The following is a 27623-nucleotide window of genomic DNA, read 5'->3' as shown; positions in this document are numbered from 1 at the left end:
AAAGTCCTTTTTTCAAACTCAAACTGTTACTATATGTCTTTTATATAGTTTTTGCTACATATATCAAACACATTTCATAGAATAGGTTTTATTTTGTACATTTGTAAAGTTAAATACCATTTACAGGAATAAAGTAATACTACCTCTTAATATTGCGCCCAATCAGCCAAAACATGAATACCACCGCCTAGTATGTTTCAGCAGGCATAATATAAATACAGCCTCTTAATATTGGGCCCCATCAGCCATAACATGAATACAACACCTAATATTGTTCCCCATCAGTAATAACATTAATACCACCGCCTAATATGTTTCAGCAGCCATAATATTAATATCTCCTTCTAATATAGATATACATGACCCTTAACATTAATAACACAGCCTAATATTGGGGCTCAGCAGCTATAATATTAATACCACGGCCTGATATGTCCCATCAACCATAATATTAATACCACTGCCTAATATTGTGTCTCTAGGTTGAAGTCTTTTTTCAAACTGTTACAATGTTTCCCTTTGGAGCACTCTAGGTTTTGTTTTCTTTCTTTGTAAACAATGATATTCTCAAAGTTCAAAACTTAGTTACAATAATTTTACACTGATCTATAAGCGCTTTAGGTACTGTATACATGACAAAGATTTGGGAAAATATCTCCAATAATATACAGCGCAACCAGATATTGTTCCAAATGTAAGGAAAAAATTATATCCAAATCAAGCTGTATTAACAGAAGCACATTTTTTCTGTACAGAAGCCACACATTCCACAGAATAGTGACAACTTGGTACATGCAGGTTTTTCTATTACACCCTTAAAAAAACCCTGAAAAACCAGCATACATAGCCGCATCCCAGAACAGCTGTATAAACAAAGCATTTTGCAACAGTCAACCCCCCTCCCCCCATTTCTCACAGTAGACACCCCTAAAAGTAACAGATGTGTATGTAGGGGCTAGATCAATGAATAGAGAGGCCTGTATGTAAGGGATCTTGAATTATTTAGTGTCTTGGGATCTAAAGAAGATTATTTATAGTAGCGTACATTGCATAACTTTAATACCATACCTAATAGTGTTTCATCAGACATAACATTAATACAGCCTCCTAATATAGAGATCCATGAACCATAACATTAATACCACCCTCTAATATTGTGTCCCATGAGCTATAATATTAATACCACAGACTGATATGCCCCATCAAACATAATATTAAAGGAGTACTCCAGCGCAAAATAATTTATCCCCTATCCAGAGGATAGGAGATAAAGTTATAGATTGCGGGGGGTCCAAGCTCTGGGGCACCCGGGATCTCCTGGACGGGGCCGCGGCAGTCTGCAGGAAGTGAAGTTTCGTCCCCAGCAGAAAGCCGCGGCAGACACGCTCCCTCCATGTATCTCTATGGGGCAATGAAGGGGGAGTGTTGGCAGCCGTGTCATGCGGGGACGGAACGCCCCCTTTCCTGTACATTGCCGTGGCCCTGTACCGGAGATCGAGGGGGGCCCCAGCGCTCGGACCCACGCGATCTATAACTTATCCCCTATCCTTCGGATAGGGGATAAGTTATTTTGCTCTATAGATGTCCTTTAATACCACTGCTTAATATTGTGTCTCTAGGTTGAAGTCTACAACCTTACAAGTTTGCAACCTTACAAACTGTTTCAATGTTTCCCTTTGGAGCATTCCGTATTTTGTTTTCTTTCTTTGTAAACCATGATATTCTCAAAGTTCAAAACTTAGTTACAATTATTTTTACACTGCTCTATAAGTGTTTTAGGTACTGTATACATGACAAAGATTCAGGAAAACATTATCCCCAATAATATACATTGCAAACAGGTATTGTTCCAAATGTAAGGGGAAAAAAAAAAAATACAATCACACAAATATTAAACAAAAAACAGAAAACGTGGTCTCAAATGGCTGGAGGTGCTCAACCCCTAATGCGGTTGTGCATTTATACTGGGGGAGCAGATCCTGCCCTTGTAGTCCATTGCTAGGGGCGATCCCCAGCATAAAAATGCATACAATGGAGGATGCCTGCAGCGGACTACAAGTGCCACAATAGAATCCTACACAAGATAGACTGTGTGGATGTGTAACAATTAGAATAATACAATACAGGAATATGGGTGCACTACTGTGGTAGATGTATACAATCACATTGGCTATCCCTCAACACGGATGTTAAAATTGAGACATTCGCCAGCATATCCTTATATGAAGGACATACCAGAGCCCGCACACCAATGCCAAGGTTTCTCAAAATGGTGCGGGACCCAACGCTAATCCTACCTGTGCGTGATAAGCAAAACAGGGGCCAGTGGGCAATTACGGCAGCATTCGGTCGACTCACAGCCTCTTCCCAGGTACCCTCCAGCGTGACTGAGCACACATGTAGTGGGAGGAGGGAGGCAAGCTGCAAGCCCCACCTGAGTTGGCTAATATAGGTGCATGGCCTCACAGGTGCTACCCTAATGCTGCCTGGAAGATATTCAAGGCGCATTAACTGTGGAGTTTACACACCTCCAAGTGTAAAATTTAAACAAACAACAGAAAACGTGGTCTCAAATGGCTGGAGGTGCTCAACCCCAACTCAGGTGGGGCTTGCAGCTGGCCTCCCTCCTCCCACTGCATGTGTGCTCAGTACCTAGGAGGAGGCTGTGAGTCGACCGAATGCTGCCGTAATTGCCCACTGGCCCCCGTTTTGCTTATCACGCACAGGTAGGATTAGCGTTAGGTCCCGCGCCATTTTGAGAAACCTCGGCGTTGGTATGCGGGCTCTGGCAGGTCCTTTATATAGGAATATGCTGGCGAAGGTCTCAATTTTAACATCAGTGTTGAGGGATAGCCAATGTCACTGTATACTTCTACCACAGTAGTGCACCCATATTCCTGTATTGTATCACACCAATATTACCAACATATAAACTAAAAGAAAATACTATATTGATGATGTTCTATAATAATACATAAATCTATTATTATCAGTGACAGTAATAACAGGACATGTATGAACACATAGTAACTACTAGAGTCAGGGGTGTGGAAATTAAAAAAAAAAAAAAAAACTACTTGTCCAAGGGACTAAAGTTGGACACAATCTACTTGTCCCTCAAGAAAATCCACTTGTCCTGGTAGATAAAATAATTTCAACCAAAATAGTACGATCCACCCCACTAGACCACCAGGGATGGTTATAAGATTCCTTTAGACACTGCTGTCAACTTAGACAGCGGTGATCTAATGGTTTAATAGGCGATCGCAGCATGCCAGGCTATTAGCGGTGGGAGAGCTGTAGATCCTCTTACACCCGAGGCAACCACAGAAAAGTCTAGATGTAACTTTTTGATCACCTTATAAAAAATTTCTCATATGAAGTGACCAAAAATGAGCAATTCTGGACTATTTTTTTACATTTACACCATTCACCGTACGGTTTAATTATATTTTAATAGTCTGGACATTTCCACATGCAGCGATACCTCTTATGTTTATTTTGTACATTATTTTTATTTAAAGAAAATTGGAAACTTTTATTAGGAAAGGGGCTTATTCACATATATACGCACTTTTTAAAATATTTTAATCACTATTTTTCAGTCTCAATAGGGACTTATGTGTTACTGTGTTCTGCTTCTCCAGTTTATGTGGTGCATTTTGTGTCAGAAAATGCTGGAAGTTGCATTTAGTTACTAGATAACTACAATACCCAGCATGCCCTGATACAGTCTATGGTTGTGTGGGTGTTGCAGCATGTTGCACTGTATAGTAGTACAGTTAAGGTTATTGAGTAACATGCTGGGAGTTGTAGTTTTGGTTTGTGTCAGCTGCAGAGCCATAGGATGTGTCAAGGACTACTGGGAATTGCAGTTAGTAACTACAACACCCAGCATGCCCTGATGCAGCCTATGGCTCTGCAGCTGACCCGAACCAAAACTACAACTCCCAGCAGGTTACACTTTATAGTTCTACAGTTTAGGTTATGGTCCAACATGCTGGGAGTTGTAGTTTTGGTTCCGGCGTGTTTGCCTGCATCCGTGGGGCTCTTGGTTGGCGGGTGAGTATGAAGGGGGTGGGATTCTGGGGGTGCAATTTAGTGCGGGTGCCACTAAAGATAAATAAAATTAGATGGCACAACTGCCCTAATGCCCGACGTGACAGTCCGCTCCTATACAAAACATTCATGCATACACATATCATACATGCACCAGCCACTGCCCCCATATCATACATACACACACACCCTCGCCACTGCCCCCCCACATCATACACTCACACCATTCATATACACACATCATACATACACCCGCTGCTGCCAACCCCACATCATACATTACATACACACATCACTTAGACATCATACACACATCATGCATTACATACACATCACACAGACATCATACATTACATACACATCACACAGACAATCATACACAGTATACATTACATACACATCACACATAGACATCATACACACATTATCCATTACATACACATCACACAGACACATCATACACACATTATCCATTACATACACATCACACATAGACAGACATCATACACACATCACATATACACTCACACCATACATATACACCAGTGTTTCCCAACCAGGGTGCCTCCAGCTGTTGCAAAACTACAACCCCCAGCATGCCCAGGTATGAACATGTATGAACACACAGTAAATACTAGAGTAAAAGTATTTCAGGTTCTGCCAATCATTTGCACAGGAAATATTTTGTACTGCACTGTGGTATTTGGTGCGGGGGGATATTATGTGTGTTACTTGGTGCTATTTTGCTGGCATTGATGGGTATAAACACGGGTGGTCGATATAGCTTTTATTTAGTGTTGTGTGGCATTTGTTCCTGTGATGGTGAAACAAAGAAGTCCTGCTATATAGTACATTACAGTATTTTGGTACATACTTTTTAGTTTTGCAGTGTCTAAAATCTGCTCTGCCTTGAGTGTTCTAAAAGGTGAACTTGAGAGGGGTCCCCAGAGACCCAAGGTGCATTGAAGAGGAGCAACCCTGAAACACATTACTGTTTTTCTACCCCGTTAAGGTTTTTGAGAGGGCATGAGGCCAATCCATAGTCTTTAATGTGGCCGTTTCACTGGCGCCCCAAAACTGTTACCATAACACTTTCCACACAGTGGCACTATACAGGAAACACCGTAATCACACTGACATTTTTAACATAAAACAGATCTAGGAAAATTTTTGCTTATTTTGAAAGCAACGAAATGCTTGTTATTTTAAAGTTTTCAATATAACCCTGAAGAGTTGGATGTGTTGACAAATCATTCAGCAACAAATAGAAAAGCTGAACAAATAAGGGAGTGTTAAACATTTTTCATGTAATAAGCAACAGATTTGTGTTTGTTATTTCAGGAATGGACTGCTATAGAGCCACTATTGTAAACTTTTATACCACCTGCAGTTTCTTTATGGTGTGGCCCTACACATTGCTACAGATGTGAGGGCCGCTACGTATGTGTAACGAGAAGCTGCTAGCTTACAGTCACGTGTCTCCGCATCTCTAGAGAATGCTGCCTGTTTATTAAGTATAAGGCCCCCCTTTGTGAGAATATCAAAGAATTGTGCCGTGTTTAGAGTCAATTCATGGCGGGTCCTGTGATGTTCGTTCATGTGCGAATGATTGGCAAAACCTGAAATACTTTTACTCTAGTATTTACTATGTGTTCATACATGTCCTATTAATATTACTGTCACTGACAATGCTTAATTCCATTCTTTATCATGTGCGATAAATATTTAACATAATTATTATTTTTATTATAGTATTTTCTTTAAGTTTATATGTTCCTAAATCTTTGACCATTGGCCACATTTCTTTTACTTACAATAGGCACAGTGCCCGTTTGCCCTGGATATTACCTGGATAGCACAATATTTTCATGAATCTTTGCTATTTATATAGTACCTGAAACACTTATGAGGTGGGTGCATAATAAATGTAACTATAAATTGTGCACTTTGGACATACCGAAAGGCAAATACTTTCAAACGGCGCAATTTTGAAATGTGTTGGAAGACTGTCTCTGTGGTGGTTAAATCCATGCACATATTGTATAAACAAACTATTCATCTGTACTGATGGATTATCAGTTTATATCTACATGTGTGAATATACCATAAGGCCTAAAAGATCTAATGGAATGTTGTGTGCATTTTTCAATTGATTTATTCCTTTTTGTTCTCCTATTGTTTTCCTATCAGCCAGTTAGGGACAAACTTCAAATGGCACCTAGGAATATTCTTGGAATTTTGGTAATTATTTAGCCAAAATTAGGAGTGGAATTAGCCTGACTGTAATTTACAAATAAAGCAAAAAAAACAGAAAAATGCTCAAAATAATAGACTCATTTGTAAATCCACCACAAATTTGTGTGATGTTTATTTTATAAATGAAACTCTACTATTGGAGTTTAAACTACAGCTGTAAAATGACCAACACTAGCACTGTAGCTCACTTGGTCTACCACTAAAACATATGCTCTCAGGCCTTGTACATTTGAATTGACCCCGCCTGACATAGATAGCTACATTGAAGATGTGTATCCTTACAGTTCATCAGTACATTACATGTTAACATGATTTTCAGCACTGTTAGGCAATTACATTGGTAGGGACTTCATTATAGAATGTGAGTTTGTATAATTCTTAGAGATGAGATCCTTGCCACAGATATATTTTGTCTATGTTAGGCTGGGTTCACATTACGTTTTGTCCAATGCGGGACCGCATACGGCAGGGGAGCTGAAAACTTGCGCTCCCCTATGCGGTCCCGTATGTAATTAATTGCAATGAGCTGACCGGAGTGAAACGCTGACTCCGGTCGGCTCATTTTTGCCCCATATGCGGTTTTCCCACCGCACCTAAAATCGCGGTCGACTACGATTTTAGGTGCGGTGGAAAACCGCATACGGGGCAAAAATGAGCCGACCGGAGTCAGCGTTTCACTCCGGTCTGCTCGTTGAAATGAATTACATACAGGACCGCATACGGAAGTGCAAGTTTTCAGCTCCCCTGCCGCATGCGGTCCCGTATGGGACAAAACGTAGTGTGAACCCAGCCTTATTTGTATTCTATAGCAACCCTTTTATTGTATAAAATTAAACTTTATATTAAATGAATGGGACCTGTAAATGAATGGGACACGTAAATACTTTGACTCAGTAACTACTAGAGTAGGTGTATTTTAGGCTTCTATGTGTTCATACATGTCCTGTTATTACTGTCACTGATAATAGATTTATGTATTATAATTATATATCATCATCAATATAGCATTTTCTTTTAGTTTATAGGTTAGTAATATTTGTGTGATTGTATATAAAAAAAAATTCCCTTACATTTGGCGCAATACCTGTTTGCAATGTATATTATTGGGAATAATATTTTCCTGAATCTTTGTCATGTATACAGTATCAAAAGCACTTATAGAGCAGTGTAAAATAATAATTGTAACTAAGTTTTGAACTTTGAGAATATCATGGTTTACAAAGAAAGAAAACAAAACACGGAATGCTCCAAAGGGAAACATTGTAACAGTTTGTAAGGTTGCAAATAGACTTCAACCTAGAGACACAATATTAAGCAGTGGTATTAATATTATGTTTGATGGGACATAATATCAGTCGGTGGTATTAATATTATAACTCATGGGACACTATTAGAGGGTGTTACTAATGTTATGGGTCATGGATCTCTATATTAGAAGGCTGTATTAACCCCTTAACGACCACGGACGTAAATGTACGTCCTGGTTTGACGGGACTTCCCGCACCAGAACGTACATTTACGTCCTGTGTATGACCGCAAGCATCGGAACAGTGGTCGCATCATACACGACAGGTTCCGGCTGCTAGTAGCAGCCGGGAACCTGCCGGTAATGGCCGACATCCGCGATCGCGCGGATGTCCACCATTAACCCCTCAGAAGTCGTGATCAATACAGATCCGATGCTCCAGGATGGTGGCTGGAGGTCCCCTCATCTGACTCCGGCCGTCTCCCGGGGTCTTCTGCTCTGGTCTGCGATCGAGCAGACCAGAGCAGAAGATCCCCGATAATACTGAGCAGTGCCATGTCCTATAGATAGCACGGAACAGTATTAGAAATCAAATGATTGCTATAGATCGTCCCCTATGGGGACATTAAAAGTGTAAAAAATAAAAATTAAAAATAAAGTTGAAAAATGTAAAAATAAAAAGTTGAAAAAAAAATGTGAAAAATCCCCTCCCCAATAAAAATGAAAATTGTCAGTTTTTCCCATTTTACTCCCAAAAAGCGTAAACATTTTTTTTATAAACATATTTGGTATCGCCGTGTGCATGAATATCCGAACTATCAAAATATGTTAATTATCCCGTACGGTAAATGGCGTAAGCGTAAAAAATAGTCCAAGAATTCAGCTCTTTTGTCACATTTTATTAATATAAAAAAATGATCTAAAGGTTTTATATATGCAAATGTGGTATCGATAAAAAGTAAAAATGACGGCGCAAAAAAATTAGCCCTCATACCGCCCTATATATGGAAAAATGAAAAAGTTATTTAGTGGTCAAAATAGAGCGATATTAGATTACCGATTTTGTAGAAAAAGTTTTAGATTTTTTTTAAGCGGTACAAAAATATAAAAGTACCGTATATACTCGAGTATAGGCCGAGTTTTTCAGCACGATTTTTCGTGCTGAAAACACCCCCCTCGGCTTATACTCGAGTGAACTCCCCCACCCGCAGTGGTCTTCAACCTGCGGACCTCCAGAGGTTTCAAAACTACAACTCCCAGCAAGCCCGGGCAGCCATCGGCTGTCCGGGCTTGCTGGGAGTTGTAGTTTTGAAACCTCCGGAGGTCCGCAGGTTGAAGACCACTGCGGCCTTCAACATCATCCAGCCCCCTCTCACCCCCTTTAGTTCTGAGTACTCACCTCCGCTCGGCGCTGGTCCGGTCCTGCAGGGCTGTCCGGTGAGGAGGTGGTCCGGTGGGATAGTGTTCCGGGCTGCTATCTTCACCGGGGAGGCCTCTTCTAAGCGCTTCGGGCCCGGCCTCAGAATAGTCACGTTGCCGTGACAACGACGCAGAGGTGCGTTCATTGCCAACGTAATTCTGCGTCATTGTCAAGGCAACGCCTCTATTCCGGGCCGGAAGCGCGGAGAAGAGGCGCCCCCGGTGAAGATAGCAGCCCGGACCACCTCCTCACCGGACCACCTCCTCTCCGGACAGCCCTGCAGGACCGGACCAGTGCCGAGCGGAGGTGAGTACTCAGAACTAAAGGGGGTGAGAGGGGGCTGGATGATGTTGAAGGCCGCAGTGGTCTTCAACCTGCGGACCTCCGGAGGTTTCAAAACTACAACTCCCAGCAAGCCCGGACAGCCGATGGCTGCCCGGGCTTGCTGGGAGTTGTAGTTTTGAAACCTCTGGAGGTCCGCAGGTTGAAGACCACTGAGGGCGAATGATGAGAAGAGGATGATGAAGGGGGGGTGTGGGGATGATGAAGGGGGGTGGGGATGATGAAGGGGGGGTGTGGGATGATAAGGGGATGATGAAGGGGGGATGTGTGGGATGATGACAAGGGGATGATGAAGGGGGGATGTGTGGGATGATAAGGGGATGATGAAGGGGGGATGTGCGGGATGATAAGGGGATGATGAAGGGGGGATGTGTGGGATGATAAGGGGATGATGAAGGGGGTATGTGTGGGATGATGACAAGGGGATGATGAAGGGGGGATGTGCGGGATGATAAGGGGATGATGAAGGGGGGATGTGCGGGATGATAAGGGGATGATGAAGGGGGGATGTGCGGGATGATAAGGGGATGATGAAGGGGGGATGTGTGGGATGATAAGGGGATGATGAAGGGGGGATGTGCGGGATGATAAGGGGATGATGAAGGGGGGATGTGTGGGATGATGACAAGGGGATGATGAAGGGGGGATGTGCGGGATGATAAGGGGATGATGAAGGGGGGATGTGTGGGATGATAAGAGGATGATGAAGGGGGGATGTGTGGGATGATGACAAGGGGATGATGATGAGGATGTTAATGACGGGTCTGGATGATGACAGGGGGGGATGAGGTATTTCCCACCCTAGGCTTATACTCGAGTCAATAACTTTTCCTGGGATTTTGGGTTGAAATTAGGGGTCTCGGCTTATACTCGGGTCGGCTTATACTCGAGTATATACGGTATCTAGCCATGGGAATCATTTTAATCGTATTGACCCACAGAATAAAGAACACATAATTTTTACAGTAAAGTGTATAGGGTGAAAACAAAACCCTCGAAATGTGCAAAATTGTGGTTTTCATTTAAATTTCCTCCCAAAAAATGTTTTTTTGGGTTCGCCGTACATTTTATGGTAAAAAGAGAGGTTTCATTACAAAGTACAATTGGTCACGCATAAAACAAGCCCTTATATGGGTCTGTAGATGGAAATATATAGGAGTTATGGATGTTAGAAGGCGAGGAGGAAAAAACGAAAACGCGAAAATAAAATTGGCCTGGTCCTTAAGGTGAAAATGGGCTTGATCCTTAAGGGGTTAATGTTATGTCTGATTAAACACTATTAGGTATGGTATTAAAGTTATGCAATGTAAGCTTCTATAAATGATCTTTGGATATATTTATTTTCCTTATATTTGGAACAATATCTGATTGCGCTGTATATTATTGGGGATAATATTTTCCTAAATCTTTGTCATGTATACAGTACCTAAAGCGCTTATAGATCGGTGTAAAATTATTGTAACTAGGTTTTGAACTTTGAGAATATCATTGTTTACAAAGAAAGAAAACAAAACCTAGAATGCTCCAAAGGGAGACATTGTAAGTGTGCATTCACACCACGTTTTTGCAATACAGTTCCCGTATACGCTTTCAATGTGAAAACCATACGGAACCGTATTGAAAACTGTATGCATTGACTCTGCAATGAAAACCGTATGCCAAAAGATGCATCAGGTTGTGTCCGTTTTGCATCCTGTGCGATTTTGTCAGTTTTTTTCCCGTACCCAAAACCGTAGTATACCACGGTTTTTGGTCCGGGTGAAAAACTGTATTAAACCATACACGTTTTTTTTTTGTTTTTTTTTTAACATGGGAGTCAATGGGAGCTGTACAGAACTGTTTGTGCATATAGTTTCATCCGGTTTTCACCATACGGTTTCTGACTTTGCACAGTTTTTTTTCTTGGAATTTCAATCAAACAACTTTATTCAAAATGGAGTAAAAAGTTAAAGAGTTAGAAACTTATGTTTTTTTTCTTATAAAAAGGATGCAACCAGAGATCATTTTGCAAACCGTATCCCGTTTTTAACTGTATATGGGTTGAAATTTGTACACACGTTTTGATACAGTTTAGTCAGGTTTTGAGGAATCCGATTTTCATCAAAAACCCGATACAGGAACTGTATTGCAAAAACGTGGTGTGAATGCACCCTAAGTTTGTAAGTTTGAAAAAAGACTTCAACGTAGAGACAATATTAGGCAATGGTATTAATATTATGGTTGATTGGACATAATATCAGGCCGTGGTATTAATATTATAGCTGCTGTGATAATATTAGGCAGCATTATTAATTTTATGGGTCATGGAATGCTATATTGGAAGGCGGTATTAATATTATGCAGTGTATAATGATATAAATTATATGTTTTAGATCCCACAGTAAAATAATTCAAGATCCCTTACATAGGAGTCTCTATTCATTGATACAGACACATATTGTATATAAAAAAAAAAAAAAAAATATTCAGCTGTGATGGATTATCAGATTATATCTACATGTGTGAATATACCATAAAACTTGCTGTTTCTACATAATGTGATATAATTATTTATATAACATTCTGTGCAGACCACTGTTGAAAACCTGAATATATATATATATATATATTTTTTTTTTTTTTTTTTTTTTCCCCACACGTTCTATAAAACAAACTCACATAATGAGCAAGTGTTTCTATATAATGTGTAATAAATACCGTGACTACGATTCCTGTGTGAATATTGACAGAAGAGATTACTTCACTGGCTGTGGGAGAAAAGGGGGGGTAAAGCTGTGCAGGAAGGAGGGTTGTAAGACATGTCGGAACATGTTTATACAGTACTATAAACCGTCACAGACATTTAGGAGATTAGGACAATGACTGTGGGCGAAAAGGGGCACAGCTGTGCAGGGAGAAGGGCGTAACATGACGTCACAAAGGGGCATGGTAAGTCACTTTACTACCGGTGTGCGGTTTGACGAAAAGTATCCCCCCCCCCCTTCACTACTCACGGGGAGTGGGCGGATTTAGATTCCGGACTAGGCAGAGACGGCCACATGATCGCAGCCCAACTGACGGTCTCTGTGTCCCCCAATGGAGCTGACCGAGAAAAGTGGTTTGGGGTGCACACTGGGGTGCTGTTAAGCACTGCCAGGGGTGCCGCAGAATTTTGAAGTTAATCTCTCTTTTTTTTATATGTCCCGGCCCGCCCGCCTATGACCCACTGCGTCGCAAGGAGGAAGGGAAGCCTGCGTGCGCACACATTGTCCCACAGCGTCCCCCTCCCCCTTGCGGTGCATTGAGTAAAAAATGGTGCCATGCTATAACTATAAGATGCCGTGGAACTGCAAGCTGCGCCAGATTCCCATGCCGTGGAACTGAAAGCTGTGCCAGATTCCCGTGCAGAGCTGTGGAACTGCAAGCTGCGCCGGATTCCCATGCCAGCTTGCTTAAGGTACTGCACCCATTCCATCCCTCTGTTACTCCTTCTCAACCCTGTCCAACACCCAATCTCAGCCCCCCCCCCCCCCCCCCATGTCTGCCTGCCTGCCTTGGGCACCCCAACCCCCCCACCCATCCCTGTCACCCACGTGAATGGAATGAAAGTGAATGAAAATATTCTACAGCAGCGCATGTGAAAGAATACTTGTTAGTCATAGCGCTGCAGCGGCATCTGTATATAGATGCACTGCAGGGGTCAGACATATATCCATATGTCTGGCCTCCACAGCGCTTCTATAATCAAATGTGGCCGGCCAGATGTGCTGCTGTAGAATACTGTGGGGGCCAGACACATGGATTTATGTCTGACCCCTGCAGCGCATCTATACACAGATGCTGCTGCAGCCCTATGAATGACAAGTATTCTTTCAGCAGCACATCACGCCAGTCACATGCACTGCTGTAGAATACTTTTCATTCATAGCACTGCCAGGGGCTTATGATAGCGCTGCAAGGTTAACATATATATGCGTTGCCGGGGGCTTATGATAGCGCTGCGGTTTCAACATAATTGCCCTGCGGAGGGGAACATATATAACTGCACTGCGGAGGGGAACATATATAACTGCACTGTGGAGGGGAACATATATGGAAGCACTGTGGGGACCAGATATATATACCCCCCCCCACCGATTATATATCTCTCTCTCTCTTTCCCCACAGCAGTGCTTGTATTTGAAAATCCCTCTGGAAGCCCTGAATGTCTCCTCAGTACCGACCATTCAGGGCGCCCGGCGGGGAATTTAAAAATGAAAGTAAATACATTGTACATCGCAGTTAGGTTATAAGCCATCGCACATAGGTTATAAGCCAGCATGGTGCACGACAGGCTATCATGATACTGCCACCCTGTACATGCCTTATCTGTGTGCAACTATGAGGGAGATTTAGCAAAACTTGTTCAGAGGTAGAGTTGCTGAGTTTCCCATAGCAACCAGTTTACTTCTTTCATTTTTAGAAAAGGCCTCTGAAAAATAAAAGAAGCAACCTGATTGGTTGCTATGGGCAACTCAGCAACTTTTCTTCTGAACAGGTTTTGATAAATCTCCCCCTACAATACAAAGCAGCCACCACCCTCATGAATAATAGGTGTGGGAATGGGTGTTCATCAGTATTTTTCATCTGTGCGAGCGCTCCCCCCCCTCTTATATAGCATTGTGGCTGATCTGCATCATAGTGGAAATAGGTGTTTAACCTGCCCTTTTACCAGTAACCAGTAAGTATGGCCTCTAGTCTACATTTATGAAAAACTTGCATCTCTGATAAATATAATTTCCCCCCAATTAATCCAAAATACCAAAAAGGTGTCTAATTTCAAAAGAAAAAAAAAAGAAAAAGCTCATTAGAAATATTAAACTACAAATACTTACATCAGAAGTTGTAGGCAATTTCTTTGTTTTTGAAAGCTGGGAAGGGCTGGCTTCTGTTGAATCACTGGGGACCAGTTTCCTGACTGGACTCAGATCTTCACATTGTTTAAAGGATGATGTTTTCTAAATGAAGACACAAAATGGTGAAAAAACACTGTCAATTACAAGTTAGGCATACAAAGAGTTCAAAAGTGTTTGTGGCTGCCTCTACTTGGGATATTTAGACCAACAAGTACAAAGATGGTCATCAGTCGCTCTCCCCAATAGGGATCACAATCTCCACTCGCACATTGTAAGGACAATTCCTCAGGATGTTATTAACCAATTAGGAGGTTTTCAGAGCATGGGAGAGATAACTATGAGCTTGCTTCTTTCATTTTTAACAAGGGCTCTGCAAAACGAAGGAAGCGATCTGATTGGTTCTTTAAATTTCCAAAGGATAGGGGATGAGATGTCTACAGTGTGTAGTGGTTTGGGGTCTGTCTACTGGGACCCTTAAAAAGCAGAAAGAGCCTAATCCACATGTCTTGGTAGAGAAGTTGCTGTGCATAGGAGGCACATATATTAAAGAGCATGTAAATCTTTAAAGGGTACACATACTGCACTGAAAGTGATTACAGCAATAGTTTATTTTGAATATTAAAGATCACTAAAGGGAGAATTTATCAAATTGTTAATTTGTCACAAGATTTGTCTCAGTGTTAAGTGTGTGACTTTTCCAGCAACTTTTGGTTTACACAAGAAATCAAAGTGTGCTGTCATACACAGAACTGTAGTAACTTTAAGCTGTTCCCGAAATATCAGGTAGGGATGACTTTCCGCATCACCACGTTCATGTACCTGATAGTTTTAAACTGCGACAGCCCCGCGCGGCGCTGTGACACTTTAGTAAGCTCGGCTGTGCTTTACAACCGAGTGTCCCTTAAGCCGGTCAGGGACTAATCGCAGTGGTCATCGGCTGGCGATCGCCGCTATTGATCTGTCAGTACAGACGGACCAATAGCATGGATATTGCCGGGGCTCCTCCTCCCCCCCCCCCCCCCCTCTCCTCCATTGCTTCACACAGTGAAGCGATCGGAGGAGAGAGGTGCTCCGTTGGAGGAGGCCAGCCTCTCCAATCTTGAGTTAACCCTGTAGACAATACGGTCACTGTGATCGCAGGGTCTATTAGGGTTACAGTGGGAGGGAGCTCCCTATGTTCCCAATCGGCGCTCTGCAAAGTAAAATAAGAACACCTATGACAACCAGAGGAGTGACAATGTCCTCTGTTTTCATGGCAACAGAAGCTGATCAGGCTCTACTAAATGTAGAGTTTGATCTGCTATCCTATGCCTGTCAGTGTAAAACTGACATAGGCATAATTCAGTGAAGTACAGATGTGTACTCCATTGATTTATGTGTATAATAGTAAAAACAAATTAAAGTGTTAAAAAAAAATTGAAAAAAATAAGTGGAAAAAAAAATGAAGTTCTCACACAATTGCGCGAGTGAAAAAAGTAGATTTTTTTTGTACTCGCTGTAAAAACTCTCTCATAGCCTTCATTGGGGGAGACAGACTATAGGGTATATGCTGACACTTAAGATAAAGAAGTTGGCTCCTCCCTGGCAGGATATACTCGCCCACTGACAATGAGCTAATCAGCTGTGTCACTGAGCAGTGGCAGAAGCCAAACAAACTAGAAGGAAATCCGAAAGGACCCCAATAAAACCATCCAACCCTGCCACCAAGCAACAAAGAGCCCAACAGGGGGGGGGGGGGGAATAAAAAAATAAAAATAAAATAAAAACTTTCCTAGCTTCATTGGGGACACATGAAGTACCAAAGTAGACCCTGGTGTGGGAAAAACAACCGCCAGAGAAGGGGATGCCAATCTGGCGACTGAAGCATAACCACTGGCAAAAAATCACGGACGAGACTCTGGACCCCGAAGGAATAGGAACCCAGCAGGTCATCACTGAGCAGCTCCAACAGACCATGTGGAGCAGGCTAGGACCTGAAAAGGAAGGAACCTCCCTATGGTAGACTGGAGTCCACCAGCCGACTGAAATAGACAAGGAGCGGTCAACCTGGAAGCCTGACAGGAAGACACTAGACTACCATGCCAGAAGGCTAGAATCAAGACCCGCTGCCAAAGACTCTCTCTCTCTCTCTCTCTCCCCCCGCCCCCCCCCCCCCCCCCCAAACCCACCAGGTACTGAGGAAGCTCCCGGAGGAGAAGTGACTGCATGGAGCATACTCCAGACGACCCGAACGAAGAAGCCCGGGTTTGAAAACCACAGTTCCAAGACCAAGCAGTCGGAAAAAAACGGCGGAAGAGGACACCGGGGGAGCAAAGCCTGGAAAATTGGGAAGAGTGCAACCAGGCGGAACACGTCTGCTTAATAAGTGCAGACGAACAGACCACCAGAGACTGGGATGCCCTTGGAGTCCCATCCAAAGCTAGGGACACCTGAGAAGAGTGACTAGCAAAGAGAGAAAAGAACAAGCAAAGAAAAAGAAGCGGAAAAGGCACCATGACCACAAAGCCAACCACCCGCCCCAACACTTGAAAGCAAGGTGTGGATGGACAGTACAGACTGAAGCAGGTGATCCCTGCGGCAGAACAGACCAGTAGGCTCCAAAGGGACGGGGGGGGGGGGGGGGTTGGGGGGGGGGGGACAGTGGACCCAGTTGAGAAGCCACTTCACGTAAGGTCCTGGGCACAGAAGAAGGCCAGTCAATAAGACACAGAAATGTAAAAAAAAAAAAAAAAAACGGTATCTACCTAAATGGAAGAACATGCTGCAACCTAAGGTAGCAACGAACTTCGGAAAACCAGGACAGGCAGACCCCGAAATTACATCAACGCATATACAAGCACCTCCCCTAATGGAAACCACAAAGGGATCGCTGGTATGACACCCAAGAAAAAAAGGTAAGGCAGGGACTACCACGGGCGACACCAACATTACCATAGTAAAGGGTTGACGCAAAAGATAGGTCAGCCATAGCTACATCAATGCTCTGCTCCAGAAAAGGGGAAAGCGATGGTTGGGATAGCAATCCAAAAACAAGGCGGAGGAGAGAGTATGACTGCATGAGGACTTGTAAGAATCGCACAAGAAGGCACCACTCCTTTAAAGGAATAGTGATGGCCGAAACATCAGTAAAAAAGGCACCCTACTAAAAACATCTGAACAGCTGTGATGTGATGGCTGGACCAGAAGTAGCAGAAATCATGTAAAACCCATCAGTAATCCACCTTGAAAAGGGGAACTGTAATGACCCCATTAACCTAGTAGGCATCCTACTAACCACACCCCCTATGCCATAGCAGGGCAACAGAGGAATGACACCATAGGAGGAAGCTCTGTGCTTAGCAGATACTTGGGATGTACAGGGTCACCACTTCAACCACTGCATACAAGCAGAAGGGAACCAATACTCCAGCCACGGTAGACATACGCAATAGAAAGATGCAACCCATGAAGGACAATGCTATGCCGGCCAGAGTTTGGGAAAAAGGTGCTACATCTGTGATGTGTGTACTGCATATGGAGGACCATCACTGTATTGGTAAGGTGGTTCCGTAACTTCAACCGCAGAAGTGGCAAACCAGACATAAGTGTCCAGTGGTGGAGAACAAGGACAAGCACCAACAGGTTCATCAGAATAATAGTGATAACCACAAGATCATCACAGATACCCGAACTAAGGAAGGGGTAAAGAGACTGCTGTATCAGAGAAAGTCCAGTGCAGGCGATGGGACACCTCCCACTGTAGTGGGATACCGGAACCTCAGTAGCAGATGTGAATGTGTCACGAACGGGGCAGACGTGAAGTCCTCCTAAGAGGTTGGAGAGGACCCAGTGCAGAAGCACGGTCACCTCCCAAGGTAGTGGGATACCGGAACCTCAGTAGCAGATGTGCCAGAGGCCATGCCATCCATAGAATATGGACACTTCCCCAGTCACCACCAACTGGTAGTGGGCTACCTGAACCGGAGTAACAGATGCGGCAGAAGTCACGCTCTCCATGAATGCTGGACAGGGCTTACTGCACCGCAGGGTCACTCCTTCAGTCACGGCTCACTGGTGGCGGGGTGCCAGAACTGCAGCAGACATCACCCAGGTTGGATGCCATAGGGGGTCCAGTGTACACACACACACAGTCATCCCTTCGGTTACCTCACACAAGCATTGGGGTACTGGAACTCTAGCTGCGGATGTGGCAGACACTGGGTGGGTGACCAGTGATGAAGGAAAGCAGACAGGATACTGACTGGTTTCCCCTGTAACCCAAAGGGAGATAGAGACAGCATGCCATCACATATCTTGGATGCCGCAGAGGGTCCATTGCACACCCACAGGGTCACCCCTTCGGCTACCTCGCACATGTAGTGGGGAACCGGAACTCTAGTCGCAGAACGGCAGACACAGGTTGGGTGACAGATGGCAAAGAAAGAGCACTGCCTGGCTTCCTAGGGCTTTTTTTTTTTAGGGGAACATGGACAGCATGGCGGACCACACTGAATTGTAGAGGGTCCGTTTCATAAGCAAGGTCCCCCTAGGATACAAAAAGACTCCCTTGGTCATGACCCACGTAGTGGGGACAACCAGGCAACAGACCAGAGAGCCACGCCTTCGGACACCTGTATGAGGGGGGGTTTCACATACTATGTGCGACGGAAGGCCCTGAAAGGGTTCTTGGTACGCCGAACCAAAGGAAACTGCTAATTGGGAAAGCGCACAGGGAGACAGAGCCAGCTTCAAAATCGGCCCCTGTTCTCAAAAATCCATTTAATATATGTCCCCAGATAGGGAACGAGTCAGATATTAAACTGAGAAGCTAGGCTTGAACTTAGCCAAAAGGCTGAGAAGAAAGGAAACCATATAAAACCGCCACTGTACAACTGTACAGATAGGTACATAAGAAAGGGCCATAGAAACTATCGAACTGCATTAACCAAATGTGGCCACTAAATGGTTGGCCTAGCAATAAAGGGGAGCCTGGCACCAAGTGTTAAACATTAATTCACAGAGACACAGTGTGGGATACAGGCCAGGACTGGAGGCCCCTACTGCCGCATGGCCAGGACAAACACCCAAGAATAAACTCTTGGGGTTCGGGCTGCCGGGGAGAAGAGGGGTGTGCAGCCGGCATGCAGAAGCCGTGCACCCCCCCGGCAGCCGCAATAGGGAAGCAGCAGAAAGACAAAGGGGCCAGAGGACCGAAAATGTGGTGCCATCGGGACCTGGCCACGCTGAGCCGCTGGGCCAAAGAGGAGACGCCAGTCAGAAGCCCGCCATGCTGGATGAGAAGAGGACCCAAGAGGATGGAGGGAGGGAGTACCTGGAAGGGACACCAGCTGGAGAAAGGCCCCAGGGACAGGCAGGTGGGAGCAAATTTACCCCCACCTCCGTCAACTCACCCAAGTATGAAGCCATAGGAAGGGAGAAGTGACCCATACATACCTACAGCTGTAGGTATACTCACCCTGAAGTCTTCAGCCAGCTTATGGTCTTGCTGCATCAAGCCTGGCAAGAGCGAGGAGAGCAGGGGCAGGTGGGGGACCCGGACCCTGGGTACAACAGCCGATGGGGATAAGTGGACAATGGCACAGATAGCTTAGCCCCATGCCCTTTTTCTTAGGAGCCATGAATGGTATCCCTGTCTCCCTGAACCGGCAGAAAAAAAAGAAAAAGAAAAAAAAAAGGGAATAAATCCTGACTAAACAATCTAACTGGAAAATAATATAGAAAACATTAGGTCTGGGGAGCTCCAGACCTGTGTCTGCCTCCTGCTGACACTAAGCAAAACTAATTAGCTCATTGTCAGTGGGCGGGTATATCCTGCCAGGGAGGAGCAGAGTTCTTTGTTTCCTTAGTGTCAGCCTCCTAGTGGCCAGAGCATATACCCCATAGTCTGTGTCCCCCAATGAAGCGACCGAGAAGAAAGAAAAAAAAAAGAAAAAAAGTTATGGCTCACAGAATACGGCAACTTACAAACATTTTTATTTATACCACCTCATAAAAAAATAAATTTCGATCAGAGTGTCACATGTACCCCAGAATAGTACCAATGATAATGTCAACTTGTCTCCCATAAATATTTTTGCACCCCAAGGCCTCTGCAACTTTATGATGCCAGCAAAAAAAACTAAACTGAAAGGAGGCCCCAAAATCCACACAGCACACCTTCATGTCTGGGGCCTGTGTGTGAGACATGTAACACACTAAAGGTCACATATGGGATATTTCTAAATATCGTAAACACTTATGTCAGAATTGGAGGAATAAATCTTGAGTTGCATTTCTCTGTCAACACCTGTGTTACAGAAAAAAAATGGGTTAAAATGAAAAATTTGCAAAAAAGAATTATATTTTAAAATTCTGCCCCCACTTTAGGCGTTTCACAGAAATGAAAGCAAAGGGATAATAAACTTCGGTACTGTCATTCTGGCTACTTTACGGGGTTCAGTTTTTAAAATGGAGTGATTTTTGGGGGTAGCTAACATTCAGGCCCCTCAATTCCACTTCAGAACTGACTTGGTCCCTGAAAAAAAAATCTGATTTTGAAATTTTCTTGAAAATCTGGAAAATTGATGCTAAACTTGATAACCTAACATTCTAAAAAAGTAAAAGTATGTTTGTCAAATGATTGGAACATAAAGACATACTGTAGATGTGAAATAATTAATTTGGTATGGCATGACTACGAGCAGAAAATGTAAAATCTAGAAAAAGGCAAATTTCCCTGGGCTGAGGGCTGCACTACAGGACATAGACTGGGGGGAGGTGTTCTCAAATACTGATACAGAAGGTAAATGGGACATCTTTAAATCAACTCTAAATAACTATACATCTAAATATATACCAAAGGGGAACAAATATAAACGATTAAAACTAAATCCTACATGGCTGACAAGTGATGTTAAAAGAGCAATAAACAACAACAAAAATAGCCTTCAAAAAATACAAATCTGATGGGTCAGCAATAACATTTAAACAGTACAAAGAGCTTAATAAAATCTGTAAAAATGTAATAAAAACAGCAAAAATTCAAAATGAGAGACAGGTGGCCAAAGAAAGCAAAACTAATCCTAAATATTTTTTTAGATATACAAATGCAAAAAAAACAAGGATAGAGCATGTAGGACCCCTTAATAATGATAATGGGGAGGTTGTCACGGGCGATCAAGAGAAGGCGGAGCTACTGAATGGGTTCTTTAGTTCTGTATACACTATGGAAAAAGGAGCGGACATTGGCCAGGTCAGTGCTGGTAACACATCATGTAATGTACTGAACTGGCTTAATGTAGAGATGGTACAAGGTAAGTTAAGTAATATAAATGTAAGCAAATCTCCAGGGCCAGATGGATTGCACCCAAGAGTTCTTAGAGAGGTAAGTTCAGTAATATTTGTACCCCTGTTCATGATATTTAGAGATTCTCTGGTGTCTGGTATTGTGCCAAGGGACTGGCGCAAGGCGAATGTGGTGCCAATCTTCAAAAAGGGCTCTAGGTCTTCCCCAGGAAACTATAGACCGGTAAGTTTAACGTGCATTGTGGGTAAATTGTTTGAAGGACTTATAAGGGATTACATACAGGAATACATAGGGGATAATTGTATTATAAGTGATAACCAGCATGAGTTTACTAAGGATAGAAGTTGTCAAACCAATCTAATTTGCTTTTATGAAGAGGTGAGTAGAAGCCTTGACAGAGGAATGGCTGTGGATATAGTGTTTCTGGATTTTGCTAAAGCATTTGGTACTGTCCCTCATAGACGTCTGACAGGTAAGTTAAAGAAGATATCCCATGCAGCAAAGAAAAAAAAAATACCTAGCCATTCCATAGTATATTCACCTACCACCTCTCTGACATGTTTGTGATTTTTTTCCGCCCCCCATTCACCAGCTATTCAGCTCATAAATTGCAGTTACTTCCTGGTTATGGTGGCTATGCCTGTGATCTCAAAGACTACATTTCCCTGCATGCACTGCTCACATTTCCTGCTCTCAGCTGCCTGAGCAGAGAGCTTGTTACCACCCCTAACTTATGTTAGTCACTCCCACAGCTCTGCTAGTCCACTCCCACATAACACTGAGCTCCAATCATAGCCCTATACAGCAGGGTGGCCACGAGGAAACAAAATGTAATCTCAGTGCTCAGAGTGAGTGACCCTGGAGTTGAAGCTGCAGTTTTACACTGTAAAATCACTCCCTCCCCCTCCTCTTCTCAATGAAACAGCTTTACAGTGGCACAATCACCTCCCCCCCTTCTCTGCCCTGCACTCCTCTCTCCCCAGTGCTCAGTGTGACAATTCTACTCTCCCTCCCCTCCATTCTCAGTGTGACAGCCCTACGCTGGCAGCTCCCTCCCCTCCCCCCTCTCCTCTGTTATCAGTGTAAAAACATTAGCAAGGAGAGGGGAGAGAACTATGATCTGAATCAGCCGACATATAGGCAGTGCTGCTCAGCCAATCACTGCAGAACAGAGGGAGGACAGTGTGAATATTCATCAGATGGGAGGGGCTAAGGCTGAGCTCAGGCAGCTCTCTGCAGCACAGGGGTTTTCTGGGTAATTGTCACGTCACGGCCCCTGGATGCTGCTGATAACAGCCTGAATAGGGGGTCGAAAGTCAAGAAAACCTGGAACAGCTGAATTTCCTGTCAGACAGAAGAATGCAGATAAAGCTGGTTTCTAAGCAGCATTGGTAATGGAAGTGATTTACAAACCTGTATAACTTTACCTTCTGCACTAAAAGCTGAACAATTGTTTACTGTGAGACTTGTCCTTTAAGGTCTTTGGGTTTGGAAATTTTAGTTTGTAACTGAATTGAACACTGGCTCATAGATCGTACCCAGAGAGTGGTGGTCAATGATCCGTACTCTGATTGGTCCCCGGTTATTAGTGGTGTGCCCCAAGGTTCTGTACTGGGACCGCTGTTTAATTTATTTATCAATGATAAAGAGGATGGTATTAACAGCTCTGTTTCTATCTTTGCAGATGACACCAACCTTTGTAGCACGGTACAGTCTATAGAGGATGTGCATAAGTTACAAGATGACTTGGATAGACTAAGTGTCTGGGCATCCACTTGGCAAATGAGGTTCAATGTGGATAAATGTAAAGTTATGCATCTGGGTACTAATAACATGCATGCGTCGTATGTCTTAGGGGGGATTAAACTGGCAGAGTCACTGGTAGAGAAGGATCTGGGTGTACTTGTAGATCACAGACTGCAGAATAGCATGCAATGTCAGGCTGCTGCTTCCAAAGCCAGCAGGATATTGTCGTGTATCAAAAGAGGCATGGACTCAAGGGACAGGGACATAATACTCCCCCTTTATAAAGCATTGGTACGGCCTCATCTGGAATATGCTGTTCAGTTTTGGGCACCAGTCCATAAAAGGGACACTGTGGAACTGAAGAGGGTGCAGAGACGCGCGACTAAACTAATATGGGGCATGGAACATCTTCGCCATGAGGAGCGATTAAAGGAGTTACAATTGTTTAGTCTTGAGAAGAGACGTCTAAGGGGGGGATATGATAAATGTATATAAGTATATTAATGGCCCATACAAAAAATATGGAGAAAAACTGTTCCAGGTTAAACCCCCCCAAAGGACGAGGGGGCACTCCCTCCGTCTGGAGAAGAAAAAGTTTAGTCTCAAGGGGGCGACACGCCTTCTTTACCATGAGGACTGTGAACTTATGGAACAGTCTACCTCAGGAACTGGTCACAGCAGGAAAAATTAACAGCTTTAAAACAGGATTAGATACATTCCTGGAACAAAACAACATTAATGCTTATGAAGAAATATAAAATCCCATTCCCTTCCCCAATATCGCGCCACACCCCTACCCTTCAATTCCCTGGTTGAACTTGATGGACGTATGTCTTTTTTCAACCGTACTAACTATGTAACATTGTTTTTTGCATGCTTTATAACATCGGAAGTTAATCTGACAAAGCACATTGAAGTAAAAAAAATTAAAAATATGCACGAGCACCATTTAATACATTTTGTGCGCATACACATTTTACACCAAATTAAAAAAAAAGTATAAAAAACGTTCACCTATCTTACTATGTCTTTTTTTTCCAACACATCACAATTTCCAGTTCAATCACAATTTTTATTTAAATTGAAATTACAAAAAAAATATTTATATAGAACGTATATATCTCTTGTTGCAACTTAGTTTTTCTCAATATTTTGTAGAATTGTTTCCCTTTTTCATGGCACTATATGTTGCTCTTAAGAGTACTTTAAACGTTACTGTTTTTTAACGGTGGATTAGATATGTGAAAAGTTGTTGAACGCACTGGGTCTCACCCCTGAGACCCACTATGATTGTGAGTTATTAGCTGTAGAAGCGGCATCTATGCAGAGAAATGTATGGATCTCTTGTCTATCAGACATGTCAGAAGTTGATGATCACGCCGGACATGTCAGAAATTGTATTAAATTGACAATAAGGCTTGAATGACACATATAATCATGTGAAGGCGATGGTTTCCAACAGATGCTAGACAAGGACTATAGTACTTTTACAGGGGTACTCCGGCGCTTAGACATCTTATCCCCTATACAAAAGGATAGAGGATAAGATGCCTGATCGTGGGGGTGCATATTCGCTCCAGGTCTGATTACCAGCGACCACAGGGCTGGCGGAGTGTGATGTCCCGCCCCTCAATGCAAGCCTATGGGAGGGGGCGTGACAGCTGTCTAAGCACCGGAGTACCCCTTTAACCCCTTAAGGACCAAGGACGTACCGGTATGTCCTTGGTCCTGCTCTTCTGATATAACGCGGGGTTACACAGTAACCCCGCGTCATATCACGGCGGGCCCGGCGTCATAGTGAAGCCGGGACCCGCCTCTAATAGCGCACAGCGCCGATCGCGGTGCCGCGCGCTATTAACCCTTTAGCCGCGTGCTCAGAGCTGAGCCGTGCGGCTAAAAAGCGAAACCGAAAGTGGCCGGCTAGCTCAGTCGGGCTGTTCGGGATAGCCGCGGCTAATCGCGGCATCCCGAACAGCTGACAGGACAGCGGGAGGGCCCCTACCTGCCTCCTCACTGTCCGATCGCCGAATGACTGCTCAGTGCCTGAGATCCAGGCATGAGCAGTCATGCGGCAGAATCGTTGATCACTGGTTTCTTATGAGAAACCAGTGATCAATGATGAATATCAGTGTGTGCAGTGTTATAGGTCCCTATAGGACCTATAACACTGCAAAAAAAAAAAAAGTGAAAAAAAAAAAAGTGAATGAATATCATTTAACTCCTCCCCTATTAAAAGTTTGAATCACCTCCCTTCTCCAATAAATAAAAAAAACAGTGTAAATAAAAATAAACATATATGGTATCACCGCGTGCGGAAATGTCCGAATTATAAAAATATATCATTAATTAAACCGCTCGGTCAATGGCGTGCGCGCAAAAAAATTCCAAAGTCCAAAATAGTGCATTTTTGGTCACTTTTTATATCATTTATCATATATCATCGATCAATAAGTCCTATCAATGCAAAAATGGTACCGTTAAAAACTTCAGATCACGGCGCAAAAAATGAGCCCTCATACCGCCCCATACACGGAAAAATAAAAAAAAGTTATAGGGGTCAGAAGTTGACAATTTTAAACGTATACATTTTCCAGAAGTCCGACAAAATCAAACCTATATAAGTAGGGTATCATTTTAATCGTATGGACCTACAGAATGAAGATAAGGTGTCATTTTTACCGAAAAATGTACTACGTAGAAACGGAAGCCCCCAAAAGTTACAAAACGGCGGGTTTTTTTGCAATTTTGTCGCACAATGATTTTTTTTTCCGTTTCACCGTAGATTTTTGGGCAAAATGACTGACGTCATTACAAAGTAGAATTGGTGGCGCAAAAAATAAGCCATAATATGGATTTTTAGGTGCAAAATTGAAAGAGTTACGATTTTTTAAAGGCAAGGAGCAAAAAACGAAAATGCAAAAACGGAAAAAACCCCGGTCCTTAAGGGGTTAATTCTTGATGAATTTAATTAATGAATTTTTTTTAATGAATTTTCACACTTCCTGTAGAAGACCACAAAGGACTCCATATTGATATCTTTAAAGCATACTATTGTCATGTATATATCCAGTTTGTCCGTATATTTCATAAAAAATATTTTTTTTACATTTTAGAACACAAATAACATTTCCAGTAGTAGTGAGAAATAAGTAAAATGTTTGTCTGCAATTATTTTTACCTGAGACGAAGCCTCTACACAGCTTACCTCTGACAAGTTCCATAGATGTCGATCTGAAATAAAAATGCATATAAATTATGTCGTGCTAATTACAGCTAATAACACCCCAAAAATTAATCACTATGTTTTAATATGTTTCATAGCATAATAGCATGATGTGGGCAATTTTGTGTATGTTTTAAAGAAGACCACAATAATTCTAAGTTCTCCTATTCAAATGCCAGTCTGGGAGTAGAATACTTAGATGTCTACTTACCTTATTTATGGTGTTTGAGATAAGGGGTATGGTTACACTCTAGACATCAATAATAACGACTAGTGGAATATTCCTAAAACTTTGTGAATGTTATTCTGTTTAACAGTTAATTACCCATTTGACTGGACATAAACATTCACACATCTGTGTTGGAGAATCATCCATTGTATTTCTTATCTGTCCAATAAATTTAGGATGTCTAATTGGAGACTATGTCTATGAGAATCCATGGTTTCCTTACTTATAGATGTCAAAAGTAATCCCTGTTTCATAATCTAGTGCTCCACATTTAAAGTGTGGAATGTTGGTTTAAGACCAATTATTGACAAGTTAACCCTTAATGGTAATGATGCTAATTGCTTATGCAATAGCAACCTCTAGTGGATGGGTAGGTGACATTACAACACAGGAAAGGCACTATGGGTGATGTGCTTAATGCATTCTAGGTAGTATAATGTTGTCATAGTCATTACCATATGTACGCGCCCAAACTACATTCATTGGGGAATTCCAATTTATGAGGGTGTGTCTAACTAAAAAGTCTGGTAAACCAGATGTTAAGATACTGGAAGTCTGAATACTGAAGTCTGAACTGAACTCTGTACTGTGAGCTGTAGTCTGAATTGTAGATTTTAGGCTGAAAAGGACAGACAAAGAATCAAGACTCAATCTATCAAAGCATTAAATAATTGCTTAGATATTGATAGAATTCCTACTCGCCAAGCTAAGTGTTATCAGTATATTTCCCACACAGGAAACTTGTTTCAAGTTTTTCCTCCTAAAATATAGAGCAAGATCATATATCTCTGCTAATTGTCTTAATGTCTTACCAAGATCATGTATAGAAAATAGTCCAGAATGGAATCATGTGATTTGTAGTTGGTTAGAAGGGGGCGGAGTGAAATTAGCATTCCAAATTGATGTCTAATGATTAGATATTGCCAACCTTAATATCATGAGG

The 27623-nt window shown here is 42.7% G+C and overlaps 1 protein-coding gene and 1 pseudogene across 5 annotated transcripts in view; both read right to left on the bottom strand.

Moving 5' to 3' along the window:
* LOC130368159 (uncharacterized) overlaps positions 1–27623 on the bottom strand; it is a 143717-nt gene that overhangs the window by 48570 nt on the left and 67524 nt on the right. For all 5 annotated transcript variants that reach the window (XM_056571536.1, XM_056571538.1, XM_056571532.1 and 2 more), the window contains exons 4-5: positions 26434–26459; positions 14177–14299 (exon numbers count right to left, since the gene is read on the bottom strand). In XM_056571536.1, coding sequence (XP_056427511.1) covers positions 14177–14299; positions 26434–26459 — 149 coding nt within the window. The remainder of the gene's footprint in view (positions 1–14176; positions 14300–26433; positions 26460–27623) is intronic.
* On the bottom strand, positions 18861–19040 carry LOC130341560 (U2 spliceosomal RNA; annotated as a pseudogene).

The sequence above is a fragment of the Hyla sarda genome, chromosome 1 (assembly GCF_029499605.1).
Source record: "Hyla sarda isolate aHylSar1 chromosome 1, aHylSar1.hap1, whole genome shotgun sequence".
NCBI lineage: Eukaryota > Metazoa > Chordata > Amphibia > Anura > Hylidae > Hyla > Hyla sarda.
Note: the sequence above shows the minus strand (reverse complement) of the source record. Positions and strands in the feature narration are given on the sequence as shown.